The sequence below is a fragment of the Marmota monax genome, unplaced genomic scaffold (assembly GCF_021218885.2).
Source record: "Marmota monax isolate L192 unplaced genomic scaffold, Marmota_monax_Labrador192_F-V1.1 WCK01_AAM20220418_F8-fsc00206, whole genome shotgun sequence".
NCBI classification, from domain to species: domain Eukaryota; kingdom Metazoa; phylum Chordata; class Mammalia; order Rodentia; family Sciuridae; genus Marmota; species Marmota monax.
Window position 1 is genome coordinate 1,763,111 of NW_026694490.1, and position 16,419 is coordinate 1,779,529.

At 38.3% G+C, this 16,419-nt stretch overlaps 1 protein-coding gene across 1 annotated transcript in view; it reads left to right on the plus strand.

Annotated features, from left to right (window-relative positions):
* Positions 1-14,292, plus strand: part of Sytl4 (synaptotagmin like 4) — a 68,644-nt gene extending 54,352 nt beyond the window's left edge. Inside the window, exons 12-18 of the mRNA XM_046419200.2 lie at positions 1,528-1,706; positions 2,243-2,345; positions 2,885-3,046; positions 7,480-7,588; positions 9,678-9,777; positions 10,532-10,740; positions 12,629-14,292. Of these exons, the coding sequence (XP_046275156.1) occupies positions 1,528-1,706; positions 2,243-2,345; positions 2,885-3,046; positions 7,480-7,588; positions 9,678-9,777; positions 10,532-10,740; positions 12,629-12,777 (1,011 nt within the window). The 3' untranslated portion in view covers positions 12,778-14,292. The remainder of the gene's footprint in view (positions 1-1,527; positions 1,707-2,242; positions 2,346-2,884; positions 3,047-7,479; positions 7,589-9,677; positions 9,778-10,531; positions 10,741-12,628) is intronic.
* The last annotated feature ends 2,127 nt before the right edge of the window (positions 14,293-16,419 follow it).

Here is a 16,419-nt window from a genome sequence, read left to right on the forward strand (position 1 = left end):
CAACAATTAAAAAATATAAATGAGCCAGGCATGGTGGCACACACCTGTAATCCCAGCAGTTTAGGAGGCTGAGACAGGAGGATGGTGAGTTCAAAGCCAGCCTCAGCAATTTAGTGAGGCACTAAGCAACTCAGTGAGACCCTGTCTCTAAATAAAATACAAAATAGGGCTGGAGGTGCGGTTCAGTGGTCGAGAGCCCCTAAGTTCAATCCCCGGTATCCACCCCACCAAAAAAGATAAACTTCAAAAATGAATATTTTCCTTTAGTGAAAACCATAATTGTTGCAAAGCTTTGAGATTTCATGTAAACACATATGTAAGAATTTTTATTTTTATATATTTCCCCATTTCTGGCTTCCCAGAAAGAAAGCTATTTTTGTAGGAGATGCTGTGAAGGTTGTTTCCCTTTCCTGCACTCATCAACACCAATCAATCTCCAGTATATGTGTGTGTGTGTGTGTGTGTATATGTGTGTGTGTGTGTGTGTGTATGGGACTAAGATTCAGGTGATCTTATTTGTCATCACTGTTCACTGTATGTATGTATATATATATATATATATATATATATATATATATATATATATATACACACAAAGTAGACTAGTAGAGTAGAAGAAGGGGAATAGGAAAGGGGGGAGTAGAGATAAAGGGGTAGGCACTGGGGACTGAAACAGGGTAACTTAAATTCCATGCATGTATGATTATATGAAAATGAACCCCACATAATATTTACAACTATAATGCACCAACAAAAGCAAAGCAAAAAAATTGGCCTAGTTCTATCATGCATATAAAGATTGATATTATTTAGGGGAAACAGTTGGGAACAAGGGTGAGTAGTTTCACACTCATACACAGGAAGAGAATGTCAGGCCCACACAGCTAATCACTACCAGAGAGGAAAATGCCTTTGTATTTCAGGTGGTATTTCCTTCCTATCCCTGCACCCAATTCTGGCAGTCTCTTTTCTGTATAGGTTTTAATAGAGATAATGTAGATAATAAAGGCATGTTATTTAAATTAGTAACTAACCTCTTCTAGCCAAAGTTTTCTTATTTTTTTTTACTTGTAGATGGACATGATACATTTATTTTATTTTGATGTGGTGCTGAGGATTGAACCCAGTGCCTCACACATGCTAGGCAAGCACTCTACCACTGAGCCACAGCCCCGATGGTTTAACATATATAACACAAACTATAAATAGACTTAATTGCACCTTACCTCTACTCCTTGCACACTTTCTGGGGCAAGTGAAAAATTAACAATCAAATGTGTAAAAGGAGGGGAAAAGAGAAGCTAAAAGCCTAGGTGAGCCACAAACTAATTTATTAACCTGAATAATTGTGAGTGTGCTGCTAGCTGTGACTCATCCTCTAGGTAAAGGACTGCTATATTTTCTCCTTGAAGGAGCTTCTGACATTTTGTTTTGTTCGATGACTGTGACTTTATTGTGATGGAAGTGTGAGCATTGTGGGTGGCAGAGTGTGCCTTCCTCAGACATTTGTGGGTGTTTTATCTTCAGAGTACCATTGGCAGCATGATGAGCATCTATAGTGAAGCTGGTGATTTTGGGAACATCTTTGTGACTGGCAAGATTGCCTTTTCCCTTAAGTTTGAGCAGAAGACACAGACTCTGGTCATCCATGTGAAGGAGTGCCACCAGCTGGCCTATGCTGATGAAGCCAAGAAACGCTCTAACCCGTGAGTCTTCTGGAACTTAACTGATGCTCTGAGATGATAGATTAGACCTTGGCATTTGTCTGGGCAGCCTTGTTTTTAAATTTTTTTTCAGTTGTTGATGGACATTTATTTATTTATGCAATGCTAAGGATGGAACTCAGTGCCTCACATACTCTACCACTGAAATACAACCCCAGCCCATCTCTGGGCACTCTAGAACTGAGGTTATCACTTCCTGGAGGAATGGATAGATGGGTGCAAGAAAGGGCTCAAGACTGGGAAAAAGCAAGAATAGCATATCTTGCTAGGCTTAATGTGACATTTAATTTTTTTTTTAGTTATAGATGGACACATATCTTTTTTTGTTTATTTATTTTATGTGGTGCTGAGAATTAAACCCAGTGCCTCACATGTGCAAGGCAAGTGCTCTGCCACTGAGTCACAACCCGCATTTTTAACATTGCATTTCATGATGGCACATTTATATGGAGAGCAGGGAAGAAAGAAGAGGCTTGAGAAAAGACAGCAAATTACTCAGTACTCTCTTTGGTTGCTAGATATGTAAAGACTTATCTTCTACCTGATAAATCTCGCCAAGGGAAAAGAAAAACTAGCATCAAACGGGATACTGTCAATCCACTGTATGATGAAATCTTCAGGGTAAGTATCTAGAGGGGAAAGACCTTGTTCTGTCTTATGTGCTAGGCTAGAGCTATACCTCTGCAACATGGCTGGTTGACATGGGCTTCAGTGCGCCATGTTTGTGTCTGAGGATCTGCTCTAGGCATCTGTTCACATCCTGACCTCTTAGAGAAGAGAACAAAAGTAATCTGGCTTTCTTGGAGTATTTCAAGGTTAGAGATTCAGGTGGCCAAAAAATTCATTTTAAAAAGCTATTTGGAATAAAGAGTCTCCTTGGAAATTATTTTTTTATGCTCCAGTGTCCTTATTCACTCAACAACAACAACAAAAAATCAATTAAATTTCCAGGTTTTCCCATGGAGTGTGGTAGATTTTTGTGAAATGGAGTAAATTGAAGCTTTTTGGATGAGGAAACTCAAAGTGCTTAGGGACTAAAGTAATTTGATATTTAGGACTATGGACTTTAAGTATGGGTTACTTAGGATTTGGAAAAAAAAAATCTATTTTGATAAATTACTACTAACTAACCATCTTGGACTTCTACTTTCCCTTCACAGTATGAGATTCCAGAATCTCTCCTGGCCCAAAGAACCTTGCAGTTTTCAGTTTGGCATCATGGTCGTTTTGGCAGAAACACTTTCCTTGGAGAGGCGGAGGTTCAGATGGATTCCTGGAAGCTTGATAAGAAAATGGATCATTGTCTCCCTTTACATGGAAAGGTAGTCAGCTTTAACAATTGCTTCCACAGCTTGGGTCTGAGGTAGAATTGTCTGCAGTGACCTCTGCTGGTCTGTTGATAACAGTTTTGAATGTAGTCTACTATAGAGTTCTAGCACACCCTGATGGCATTTTTGAGTTTGACAGCAATTTCAGGAGCTCTTGTATGTCAAGGGTGAGAAATCTTTTCTGTGTAAAGCAGGCAAAGTACATAGCCATGGATTTGCTTCAAAAGTCTTTCATATATGTTCCAGGCTTTGCCTCTTAACCTTCCATAATCTGGGTTTATCCTAAAATTCCTAACTTTTACCTTTTCTTCCTGCTAAGCTTGATGTATCCTTATCTGCACCCCTTTCCCAAGCTGACCTTGCTAAAGAAGTGGCAAATAAAGCAATTCATAGAGCTCCAATTTCTGTACTGTTGGTTGCTTACACAGGCTAGGGAACATTTTACTTTGGAGATGGCACCTCAAGTGAGAGTGTAGCAGTGTAGCATAATTGTGCCTGGGATCTGAGTGCAGACCTGGATTGGAATCTTGGTTCTGTCACTTGCCAGCTAGGTGTCACTTAACTTATAAATTAACTTAGGGAAGTCACCTAACTTCTGTGAGCCTCCATTTCTTCATTTATAAAATAAAGACAAAAATACTATTCCTCTTTTGCAAGGTTGTATGGGAAGTACCAGTAAGTACCTGGCATATAATGGACAGTTCAATAGATTACTGTCATTCTGATTAGATAAAATTGCCAAAACAGATAAGTTAATAACTTAATTAACTTCTTCATTATCAGAACTATATGAAAACAACATTTTTTATGATAACATTTAAGTATTTAAAACAATATATGAATATAGGATATCTTTGGAAGAGTAGACACAATACTAGTAATGGTGATGGCTTCTAGGAAGGGAGTCTGAGATGGAGGGAAGATTTAGCTTTCTCTACATGTCTTTTTAAAAACTTTTGAGCTTTATACCATGTTAAGAGAATTAATCATAAAAGAATTTATATGCATGTGATTGCAAATTAAAACAATGTAAAGTGTATAAAAAGAAAGTGAATTTCATTTTTTAGAAATACTGTTAATGAATCTTACTATCACGAATAATTATAATGCATCAATAAAAATGTGGAAGAGAAAAAAAAGAAATCACACTGATAACATCTATATTGCTGAGTCCAATGAAGTGTATATCAAATAATTTTATAGCTGTTGTCCTAAAAGCATTAATACTATTGATTTCATTTAAAAATAATACTAAAAAACCAACAAAGCAGTTATTAACACAGCTACTACATGTTATTATTAAATTTGTTAAATTTAGATTTTCTTAAGCATTTGGCAGGAAAATCATTCTATCAGTGGCCTATAGTATATATATTATATTGGAAATGTCACTATAAACCATCCTGAACTACTGTTAATAAAAATGTCTTACATAAAAAAAAGAAGCTGCATTAAAATGGAGGTCTATACTCTTTGCAAATATTTTGGTCCACAATGAAAATGCACTACTGAAAAAATATGCTAGTCTCTAGCTAATGCTAAACTTCCATTTTTAAGGGCACTGAAGTTTACAATTTAGAAATTAATAAGTTCTGTAGACATTTTATAAACAACAAAACATCATCCCCATATTATATATTTTCTTTAATTTATTTTATATATTTTTAGTTGTAGATGGACCTTTATTTTTATTTATTTATATGTGGTGCTGAGAATCTAACCCAGTGTATGCTATGCAAGCACTGTGCCACTGAGCCACAACCCCAGGCCTCTCTTTTAATTTAAAACATTCTACATTTGTTGTTTTTGGGTTTTTCTTTTTTTCTTTTTTGCCCCAACAATTCATTTGTTCCCATTCCATTTTGTCTTGCTGGCATATCTCTCCCAATTCTTCTGTATCTCTCTCATATACTAAACTTTGTGTATTCTGGATATGTGTTACATTGATCCAAACTGAGATAATGACTTGCATGCCAAATGCTTTAGGTGTTTAAGATGGTAGGAAAGCATAATCCCCATAGGTTATGCTCAGTGGTGAGGGCATAGTTAAAAGGAGCCCTAATGAATACCAGCAGGTGAAAAAGTACCTCCTGTCTGTAGGAGCTCCTGGTCTGAAAGCCAAATCATAAAGAAGAGATTCTTGTAGAAAGATCCAAAAAAGTAAAACAATTCTGCCACTCAAAGCCAGAGATGATAGGCTACTCATCCCAGATATGCATTCATTCACTCAATAAATTCATTAAATAAATACTTATGGAGTACCTACTATGTACCAGGTACTTTTTAATTTTTTATACATTTATTTTATTTATTTGTTTTTATGTGGTGCTAAGGATCAAACCCAGGGCCTCCATGTGCAAGGTGAGTGCTCTACCACTGAGCCACAACCCCATCCACCCAGGTACTTTGACTAAGGGTTGGACATACTAGGATGAACAAAAATAGACTTGAAACTTGTCTTCATGGCATCTAGGTTTTAATGGTAGAGACAAATGTTAAGAAAAATAATATAATATTATATTAATATTAATATAATAATACATATTTTTAGAAAATATAGCATATTTGAACCTTGTAACAGAGTTCTACCTTGCTCTCAAATGTCTCTAAGCTCACTTTTATTTTTTTGGTGCTGGGATGGAACCCAGGACCTTGTGCATGCTAGGTGAGCTCTCTGCCACTGGGCTGTGTACTCTCATGCCACATGCCCTTTTTTAAAAAAAAAAATACCTTTTGTATTTAAAAACCATGCAAGTGATACATGCCATTTTCATTTTTAAAAACACTGTAGAAATCAATATAGAATAAAAAGGAAAATTCTTCTTTCCTTTCCCCATTTTGCTACCTTACCTAGAAGAAACAAATGTTTGTCCAGATCTTTCTGGGTTTTACTATGCAGTATATAATGATTAAAAGCATTGACTCTGGATCCAACCTGCCTGAATTTGAATCCTGGTGCTGCCAATTATTAGATGTGTGACCTTGGGCAAGTTACTTGATCCCTCTGTTCCATAGCCTGTAAAATGGGGATAATAAACTCATTTCTATAGAGACTGTATTGAGGATCAAACAAAATGATTTTTTAAAAAAGCTTGTAACAGTGTCGGCACATTATAAGTGCTATAAAAGTGATGATAATAGGGCTGAGGTTGTAACTCAGTGGTAGAGCGCTTGCCTAGCATGTGTGAGGCACTGGGTTCAAATCTCAGCACCACATATAAACAAATAAAGGTCCATTGACAACTAAAAAAATATTTAAAAAGTGATGATGATAATCATCATTATTTGTATATGTATATATTCACATGAGTACATTTTGATACGAGTGAGTTTTTTTTTTTGCATCTTGCTTTATTGACTTAATAGTATGTCTTGGGATCTTTACATGTCAGTATTCCTTTTTGTTAGAATAAAAATGAAATCACAAAATTTGGTTTCTTTTTAACCAATAGTTAAAAAGTTAGACATTTTGTAGACATATAATTAAGTACATCTTACCTACAGCTAAGATCTAACCTGAAAAAATCATTTTCTATAAAGGGACAATAGACACATAGCCAAGATATATAGTTGTAGCCAGAATCATCCAAGTAACTCCTGGTTTAACCTGTCAGATAGTCCCAGGAAGTCCACATTCAAGGTGTTAGCCAAAGGAGTAGTTTCTTTTCTGCAGTGGCACTCCACCTTACTTTACTTATACTTGGGTCATCAGACATAGTTGTCACCTTCAAAGTCTACATACTTTCTCAATACTGTATGCCATATGCCACATGAAGGCATTAAAATCACTCATTGAATCCTTACTATATTGATTAATATTTTGATTGTTTCCACTTTGGGACTATTAATGACCATTCTGATAGCAAGATTCTCCATCATGGTGTCAATCCTTTCTGAGTTTGTATGGCAACTGTGCTGGCAGACCTTTTAGAGTATTGGTTGATTTTTTTTGTACTGGGGATTGAACCTAGGGTTTCTTAACTACTGAGCCACACCCCCAGCACCCATTTTTTCACATTTTATTTTGAGACAGAGTCTCTCTAAGTCCTTAGGGCCTCTCTAAATTGCTCAGGCTAGCTTTGAGCTTGCAATCCTCCTGCCTCAGCCTTCCAATTTGCTGGGATTACAGGTGTGTGCCACCATGCCTGGCCAGAGTATTAGAATCTGGAAATTGTATTCCCAAAGTGGCACAATAGTGAGTATTGTAGAAGAGCCTTTGTTGGTTCTTCTACCTCTCTTCTGGAAGAAATTGCCTTAGAAGCCTGTGGCGAACATGGCCTAGGGACCCTGGATTATATCTAGAAGTAGAAGGATCCTCTTATGCTATGAAGCTATTCTTCAGGGATATTTTTAGTATCACTTCAGGGGGAAATCCCTACAGTTCCTGAGAAGTCTGACTTGACCTGTTGGGTTTCCCTGTGTTTCAGATCAGTGGTGAGTCTTCAACTGGTGTACCATTACACAAAGGAGAGTTGGTGGTTTCATTGAAATACATCCCAGCCTCCAAACTCCCTGCTGGAGGCAACAGGAAAAAAAGTGAGTTTTATTTGGGGCCCCAGATTTAGCTCTTAGTCTTCTGCACAGGATCTGTATGAGACTGGTGCTGGCACTGTTGAAGAGACTAGACTGGGATCTTCCCTGGATCTTCTTCCCTAGAAGGTTTTTCTACATTTTCATCCAGAATGTAGAAAAGGTATACATTCTACATGTTTTAGGGTTAGTGTTCATTTAAAAAGAATCTCTATTTTTATTTTTATGTGGTGCTGAGGATCAAACCTTTGTCAGTTCCTCACACATGCGAGACAACCGCTCTACCACTGAGCTACAACCCCAGGCCTTGGCATTCATTTTGTAAAATTATTTTTCAGGATATTAAACTAAGTTGGTCTTGGTCCAGCTACGGCAAGATGCTAAGAGGGAAAAAGACAACAAAACCTTAGAGACTGAGAATGGTGGTTGGAAAGGGTAATAAAGTATGAGAAACAGGAAGTTGAAGGCTGTGAGGAAGAATTATCCAATTTGCCAAGCAGTATGCTAGTGACTACAGACATGTAGATGAATAAGACATAATATTTGCTCTCCCTTGAGGCAGTTAGCTTAGCAAGAAAGATAGTCATGTGCTAAAAGGCGCCCAGATACAGGAGTGATGAATTCTATCTAGTTACATTTAGGAAAGCTTTGAAGAAGCATTAACATTGAAATTAGATCTTCAGATTTTGCCAGGCAGAAAAAGAGGGAGGACAAGGAGACAAGAACATACCCCGAAGACGGGATAGCATGAGCATAGGTTTTAAAAATGCCTGAGAAATGTGTGGTTGTGTGTGAATATTGGGGAGTAAATGACTTCATTCAGTGGGGCTGGAGTTATGGTATATATTTGTCTATTTGGGACTGGGGCTGGGATTGGAGATAAGTCCCAATGAGAAGGGCTTTGAATGTAAATTCAACTTGATTTGTTGGCAATGGGAAATCAGAGTTCTTAAAATTATACCTCCAGCAAGGGCTAATCTAGAAGATTTGAGGAAACAATGAGGTCTGGGAGGAGGGTGTGCAGAATGACTAGAGATGAGAGGCAAGAAAGTAACCACAGGGAACAGCAACAGTTAGATAAGAGAGGAATAAATGTCAGTGAAGTAGGGTTTATTGAGAGAGAAACTTCAGGAGAGAGATTCAGGAAGAAGAGGGCGGGGTTGTTGATAGTATTAACAGTACTAAAATACTACAAGGAGCTCAGGCTGGATGAGGACTGAGAAGACACAGCTCATTGGTATTTCATTGCATTTTCAACTGATCCATGGAAGCAGAAACCAGATTTCACTAGAAACTAGGTTGAGTGCATGAGGCAAAGAAATAGAGGTGGTAAATGTGGGCTTTTCCCCTCCAGGGTGATTGATGGTGAAAGAAAAGAGAGATATGGAGAATAGCCTGAGGAAGAAGAGATAAGGTTGAGGGGAGGTTTTCTTTTAAGTGGATTTTTAAATAAAGACATGAAATTAGCATATATCTAGATTGAGGGGAAGGGATCAGTAGAGGAAGAAATATTAAAGTGGTGATGGGGGTTTTGATTGATATTGCTTGATTAGATCTGTGAAGTAAGGATGGGATCAAGAAGTCAAACAGAGGGATTCTCTTTTTTTGTAATTTTAATTATTTCATTCATTTTTGTATGTTTTTTGTACCAAGTGTGCTCTACACTGAACTACATGGCAGGGTTTTGATAAATTGCCAAGGCTTGCCTGGAATTTGTCATTTTCCTGCCTCAGCTTTCAGAAGTACACCACCAAACCCAGCTCTTTTTAAAATCATTCAGCAAATGTCAGGAAACTTTATTTCTCCAAGCTTCAATTTTATCATCTATAAAATGATAGTAATAGTGTGTATCTCATAGAATTGTTTTGAGAATTAAATGCTTAAGGTAGTGTCTGGCACTAGCCAGTTTTCAATAAGTGTTTATTGCTATAGGTTGGACCTACTGCTTACAGGCACTGTGCTAGTTACTGAGAGTACAAGTCAGGCATGGTTCAGTTATTTTATGGATCTTGCTACCTTCAGGACTATGCAGATCAATCTTAAGATAAACCTGGAGGTATAGGGGCTCACTTGCTATATCTAACATTCCTTACAGATAAAGGTGGTGAAGGGGGAGAGCTCCAGGTATGGATCAAAGAAGCTAAGAATCTGACAGCTGCCAAATCAGGAGGGACTTCAGACAGCTTTGTCAAGGGGTGAGTCCCTGGACCAGCACCAAACTAGGAAGTTTCAAGATAAGATAGTTAACAGAGAAATCCAATTGACCTTCCCCTGTTGTTACTCTGCTTATGTGTCCTACCACCCTCAGGAACCAACTATGTTTCTGAAATTAGGTAATGTAAAAACCTCCACTACCACCTTTGCACTGGCCTGAACTCAGTTTGGACTGTGCTGTGGTGCTAATATACAAAGAGGGTGGTAGACAGATAGATTCTGACTTTTTTCTGATTCATGTTCTTAATTATTCCTAGGTAAGAATCTGTATTCCCTGACTAGATTTGGGGACTCAGTGCTTTGTTCCCCATAATTTTTAAACAATGCTAGCTCCCTCCAAATTATAGGTCACTCACTGACTCATGCTTTCTAGCAAATCATGTTCAGCTAAGTCAAACCAAACCAATCCAGATCAATAGATATTACTATTTGTTTTATTTACCTTGCATAGGAGGAATGGAAGCAAATATATAAAACTCATTTTTGGTAGAGCATAGACAAAGCCTGACTAATAATATATTTATTTTCTCTCCAAGTTAAAGGAATTAAATCAGGGGAAGTATCTAGTGGGGAGAGTAGGAACTCTGCTTCAACAGATTCAAAGGAGGGGTGCATGCACATGGATCTAGGTGTTGACTCACTTTCCTGGGCTAGGCTTGTGGTAGGGGAAAGAGGAATTTAGACACATACTGCCAAGCTTTGAGTAGGTGTTGATTATTCCCCACCCTCTGCCAGATACCTCCTTCCTACGAGGAACAAGGCCAGTAAGCGTAAAACTCCAGTGATGAAGAAGACCCTGAATCCCCACTACAACCATACATTTGTCTACAATGGTGTGAGGCTGGAAGATCTACAACACATGTGCTTGGAACTTACTGTGTGGGACCGGGAGCCCCTGGCCAGCAATGATTTCCTGGGAGGGGTCAGACTAGGTGTTGGCACTGGTGAGAGTTTTCTTCCTCCATCTTCAGTTGTCTCTTATCTACTTCACTCCCAGCACCTCCCACCCCCAGAAACACAAAGCTCCTCTATGATGGGACTTATCTTCTTTCCTTTCAGATGACACTCAACAAATATTTGTTGTGTACATTCTACGTGCCAGGCCTAGAGCAAGGCAGAACTCATTGATATTATGTATATAGATAAATGTGATGCTGATAGCCAGGAACTCCATCATCCTTACACACACACACACACACACACACACACACACACACACACACAATCTACAAACCACACACACACACACAATCTACAAACCTACCTATATATCTATATGTATAATGCCATATTCTATCCTGTTACAATGAATAAAAGGTTCTCACTTGTAAAAGCTAATCTCTCTCTGTGTTCTGTACCACCCTCTCCCCTTCTCAATGACCTCACTTCTGTAATCTCCATCTCTCCCATATGATAAGTTTCATTCTCCCTACCTGTTGAAGGTGAATACAGATATGCTCTGGTGTTTCCAAATCTTATTAAATAAAAATAAACCTTTTCTTGACTACATGTCCCCTCTCTAATTTCTTAAAAATAATGGTTTCTACTTCCTCAACTTTTCTTTGTTTGCATGTCAAAGTATTGTTCTCATCTCACTAGAATTTTTAGCACTATTTAACATAGAAGATCACTCCCTTTTTCCTGAAATACTTCTATTGATTTTGTACTCTTTGATTCCTTTTCAACCAACTGATTTTCACTTCTCAGTTTTCTTTGTGGGTTCCTCATTCTATACTCAAAATCTAAATACAAGTATTTCTTGGGGCTTAGTCTCAGGTCCTCTTCTTTTCTCTCTCCACAATCTGCATTCCCATGACCTTAAATATTACTTGTTTATTAATAACTAACATAAAGCATCTAGAATGGTGTTTTACACATATAAGCTAGTCCATGTCAGTCTCCTGATTAAAACTATTCAGTGACTTGTTATCATATTTATAAAACAATAGGGGTGTATACCAAGCCTATAAGCCCTGGTATAATATGGACCCTCTGTTCTTTCTGATCCTTCTCATATCACTCTCCCACCTGCTCACAGTGCTCCAACCATGCTAATTTAGTTCTTTTCTCCAAATATACCAAGCTCATTTCCACCTCAGAACCTTTGAAATTATTGTTTCTTCTGTCTGGAAAGACTGGCTGCTTCTTATCCTTTAGGTCTTAACTCACCAAGAGTTCCTCAGACCATTCGTTCTACAGTAGGTCCTAATCCAGACACTCTAAATCCCCCTGCTGATTTACTTCATAACATTATCCTCACAATCTTTTGTTAATTTTCTTGTTTTATTTTCTTTTTTAATTCAAATTAAAGCTGCCTGAAGGCAGGGTGATTTTTCTGCTTTCTTCATCATTGTATCTCCGGAGGCTATAAGAATACCTGGCACATAGTAGGTACTCAGTAAATATTTATTAAAAGAATGAATGGACAAAAGAATAGGAATGATGCCACATCTAACTTTAGGCTGGAGTCTATAGCTAGAGAAAAAGTTGTTCAGATTTTTAAAAATTCAAATCCATTTGGAAATAATAGAAGGACAAATGCTCTGGCATTGGCACCAGACACCAGAGCTCTGTATCATCCTCTGAATAAGAAGTCTCTAGTGACCCTGTGGTATTTGTAGTACTGTTTCATCAACCCAAAATCTCCTTATAGTCTCAGGAGCACAGAAATATCTGAGCAGGATCGATAGGGAATACTTCCCAGATTGCTGTCCCCATCAGTCCATTTTCATAGCACATTTTCTTTGGAGCAGCTACCCTTGCTGTATGACCCATCATTGATCAGTCAAGCAGTGGGGTCTCTGGTCAGCCTTCTCTGGTATTTCTCCTCAGGGATCAGTAATGGGGAAGTGGTGGACTGGATGGACTCGACTGGGGAAGAAGTGAGCCTGTGGCAGAAGATGCGACAGTACCCAGGGTCTTGGGCTGAAGGGACTCTGCAACTCCGTTCTTCAATGGCCAAGCAGAAGCTGGGTTTATGAGTTCTTGTCATAGTCTACAGGTCCAGCCCTGGCCAGGGCAAATCAGAGGAAGTGACAAAACTAAGAGCAAATATTTCTAATTTAATATGTGTGTGTGTTGGATGTGTATGTACAAGCACGTATTTCTGCAAATCTTATGCTAGCTAGAGTGATGCAGCCTTGTTCCCCTTTAAAAAGCAGGCTCAAGAAAAAGGGCCTCTTTGAAATGTTTTTATTTATGCACAATCTAGTATATTTCAGAGTCCATTCTTTATTTCATCATTATGAGATTTAATTAACTTAAAAACCTTTTAAAACAACTTTCTATTTTCTGTCTTAATATTTTTGTTCTTATTTCTCCAGGGAGCCCTGGCTACCTTTGGCATTAGTTTTAGTCTGTAGTTTAAGGTGTACCTGATCTGAGGCTAAGGTTCTAGGAAGCAGTTTTGGGTCGCTAAAGACAGGGCAATATGGGAGAGAGGTAAATAGGTCTTCTCCTTCTCTCTAATTTATACTTTTAATTCATGTTCTACCTGGATAATTTTCTGGAACTTGGCTTTTAACTTTTCTTCTTGTTAAGTAGTTTTCACCTTGCTTGGGTGTATGGTTTTCTTTGAAATGAAAAAAACTCCCCAGCTCCTTCCAGTTCTATATGCCTTTACTAGACCTCTGGGGAATCCTTATAATGGAGTTAGTTTAGAAAAGCACTTTAATTAGATAATGGCCTTTTGACGGAGTCATGAACATGCCCAGTGAGACCTTCTGGCTGATCCCAGAGGACTTGCATGACTGAGGGTAAAGTGTTTCACAGCTCATACTGATGTCTCAGAATTTTAAACTGATAACAGCAGTTAATTGAGAGAGAACTCACTTCTCTAATGAAAGATGAGACATCTTCACTCATGTACCACATCTTCCTCAGTGTTTGTGTCTGAGATGTGTTGCTATGCAGAATATGGTCCACATACCTCTGTATCAGTCAGAAGAGCTAAAGACTATCTAAAATGGCACAGTGCTTGCCCAGACTGGGGACTGTTAGTACTCCAAGAGAACGTGGATAGAGAATCTCCCAGTTATTCTGACCTCCTATCTGATGTAGTTTCAGCTCCCATTTTTTCTATTGTTTCCTCAACTTGACCTACATGTAACATGGGTGTGGTACTGTTGAGGCTTTTTGAAGAGGGTTCTGGTAAAATAACTTTCACTTTCTTATACTCTTACAAACTGACCTTTTTATTCATATGAGTGTATTCCACACAAATTTGTGTGTAGAAGGAGCCTATACCAGAAAAAATCCCTTTCAGTAGAGGCAGTTGCTAGCTGATGGTCCTAAAAGGCCACTGGATTGAGGAGGGCAGGTATGGCAGTTTCTATTGCATGTGTGAACTAAACTGAGGAATGTTTTAAAAGGTTTGTTTGGTGTGGATTGACACTGTAATGAAAAGCATAACTTGAGATCCTGTGTTGTAACTTGCTCTTTTGTTTCCCACCCTTGAAATGAATGTGTGCTTCAATAAAGCTTTCTGACTTGTCAAATGTTTTCATTCATTAGTTCTGTGGAAGCCTTTGTGTATGATGTCCTGACTTACTATTGTTCCTTTCTACACGTGGCTTGAAGGGTAAGAACCAGAGTGACAAATGCCTTTCCCTAATCATCATATGCTGATTTGAAGAAAATTTGCCTTTCTCCACATTGCTGCCTGATACTTTTCCTGGGTTTGAACCCCTTGTCCTGTATGTTTGGTATCTACGGAGAGAACTAAAAATCCATCTTAAAAGAGGCACCACTTTTCTATTTCTCAAGTACCAAGGGAAGTCCACCTTTGGCTTTATGGATCCTCCCTTGCTAGAGTAGGGGAGAGATGTTCACATAGGAGCTGAAGAAACACATTCCCTGTTATAAGCACTTCTTTCTAGATTCTTCAATTCTTCTGGGAATTGGGGACTTCTTCCTCTGCTTCTACTACCATCATTGAGGTCTTTTTAAAATATTTTTTAGATGTTGATGGACCTTTATTTTGTTCATTTATTTATATGCAGTGCTGAGAATCAAACCCAGTGCCTCACACATAGTAGGCAAGAGCTCTACCACTGAGCCACAACCCCAGGTCCCCATCATTTAGTTTTGAGAAATAAATAACACAGATGCTAAGTAACCCATCTCTGAATTTAGGCTCCGGGTTTCTAGGTAGAGGCCAAGTGATTCTTGATCTCTTGTGCAAAAAGGTATTAATATTTATCAAATGCCTTTTGATATAAGACTTTATATATTGATCTTTCTATTATACCATATGCAGTATGAAATCTTCCCTTCCTACAGATGAGGAAACTTGAGTCCTTATGATAGAGTTGAGATTCGAATCAAGGTCTGATTCTACTGAAGCATGTGAGAATGGTATGTGTGTTATGGGAAGAATCAAAGGAAGGGATGACTCATCTCTTCTAAAATATGGGTTTAACTTACAAAATAGAAAAATCAGAATGTTTTGGTTATTACTTAGCCAGCTTAGTGACTTTATACTGTGTGTGTGTGTGTGTATGTGTATGTATGTGTGTCCCCAGAGAGGTTTAAAGAGAGAAATAGAGATATGTATATATCAGGATCTTGCTAGTCCCTTTGGGCTGGCTGTGGGCCTGGTTCTGCTTCCGTCTCTCTCTCTCTCTCTCTTTTTAAATTATTTATTTATTTTTATGTGGTGTTGAGGATGGAACCCAGGCCTCGCATATGCTAGACAAGCACTCTACTACTGAGTCACAACCCCAACCCTACTTCAATCTCTTTCCCCTGCTTTAGGAATTGGGATTTCTTGAGTCATAATCTACAAAGGAGGTTATAGTAAAACTAGCAAAAGAAAGCAAGATTGACTTGTTTTGACTACTCAAAATGAAATTATAGCTCTTTAGTTGTTTTAAGCTAGAGAAGCATTTACATGCAAGAATCAGGCCCAGGTGGGAACTCTGCTCAGGGAGTAATGAGCCCCCTCTGTTATCTGTTGGGCCTTTGGCTTGCAGTCTATCCTGGCTTGCCACTTGGAATATTAGTGATAAAGACAAGGAAGGGCATTTATCTTCCCCAGTGTGCAATCTTTGCCTTTGGAACCACAGACCTTGTCTAACCAGAAATTTCCCACATGAACTCATTGTATTTTGCCTTCTACCCATAACTCGCCCTTGGCCTTTCAAAGCTTCTGTATTCCCCTGAAGGGAAGATGAAGAAGGGATTTTTTTTTTTTGTTCCAAGTTTGATCATTTCTTCCATGTTCCATTCCACCCAGAAGCTGCCTAACATTTTATTTTGCATTTTGAAAATGAGATTTCCACTAAACCCCCAGTGGAAATAGCTTCTCTCTGACTCACTACTACCCCCATATGTTCTGGACTCATGATTTATGTCCTATCACTCTGCTTTAAAGAGCAAATTTTCTTGGGTGGAAAGATGTTCATTTCCCTCTTTCCTCCAGGGACTACTCTGAGTCTTGTATCTGAGTAGGATTTTAGAAGATGGAAACTTTCTTGCTTAGAGTGTTCAACTGACTTTAAATGGGGAGTAGAAAAAGAAGTAGAAGCCAGATGGCAAACTAAGAACATTGACTCTGGAGCCAGACTGCTATTGTTTTAATGCTGACTCTGTCACTAATAAGTGGCACTTATTAGTTATCTTAG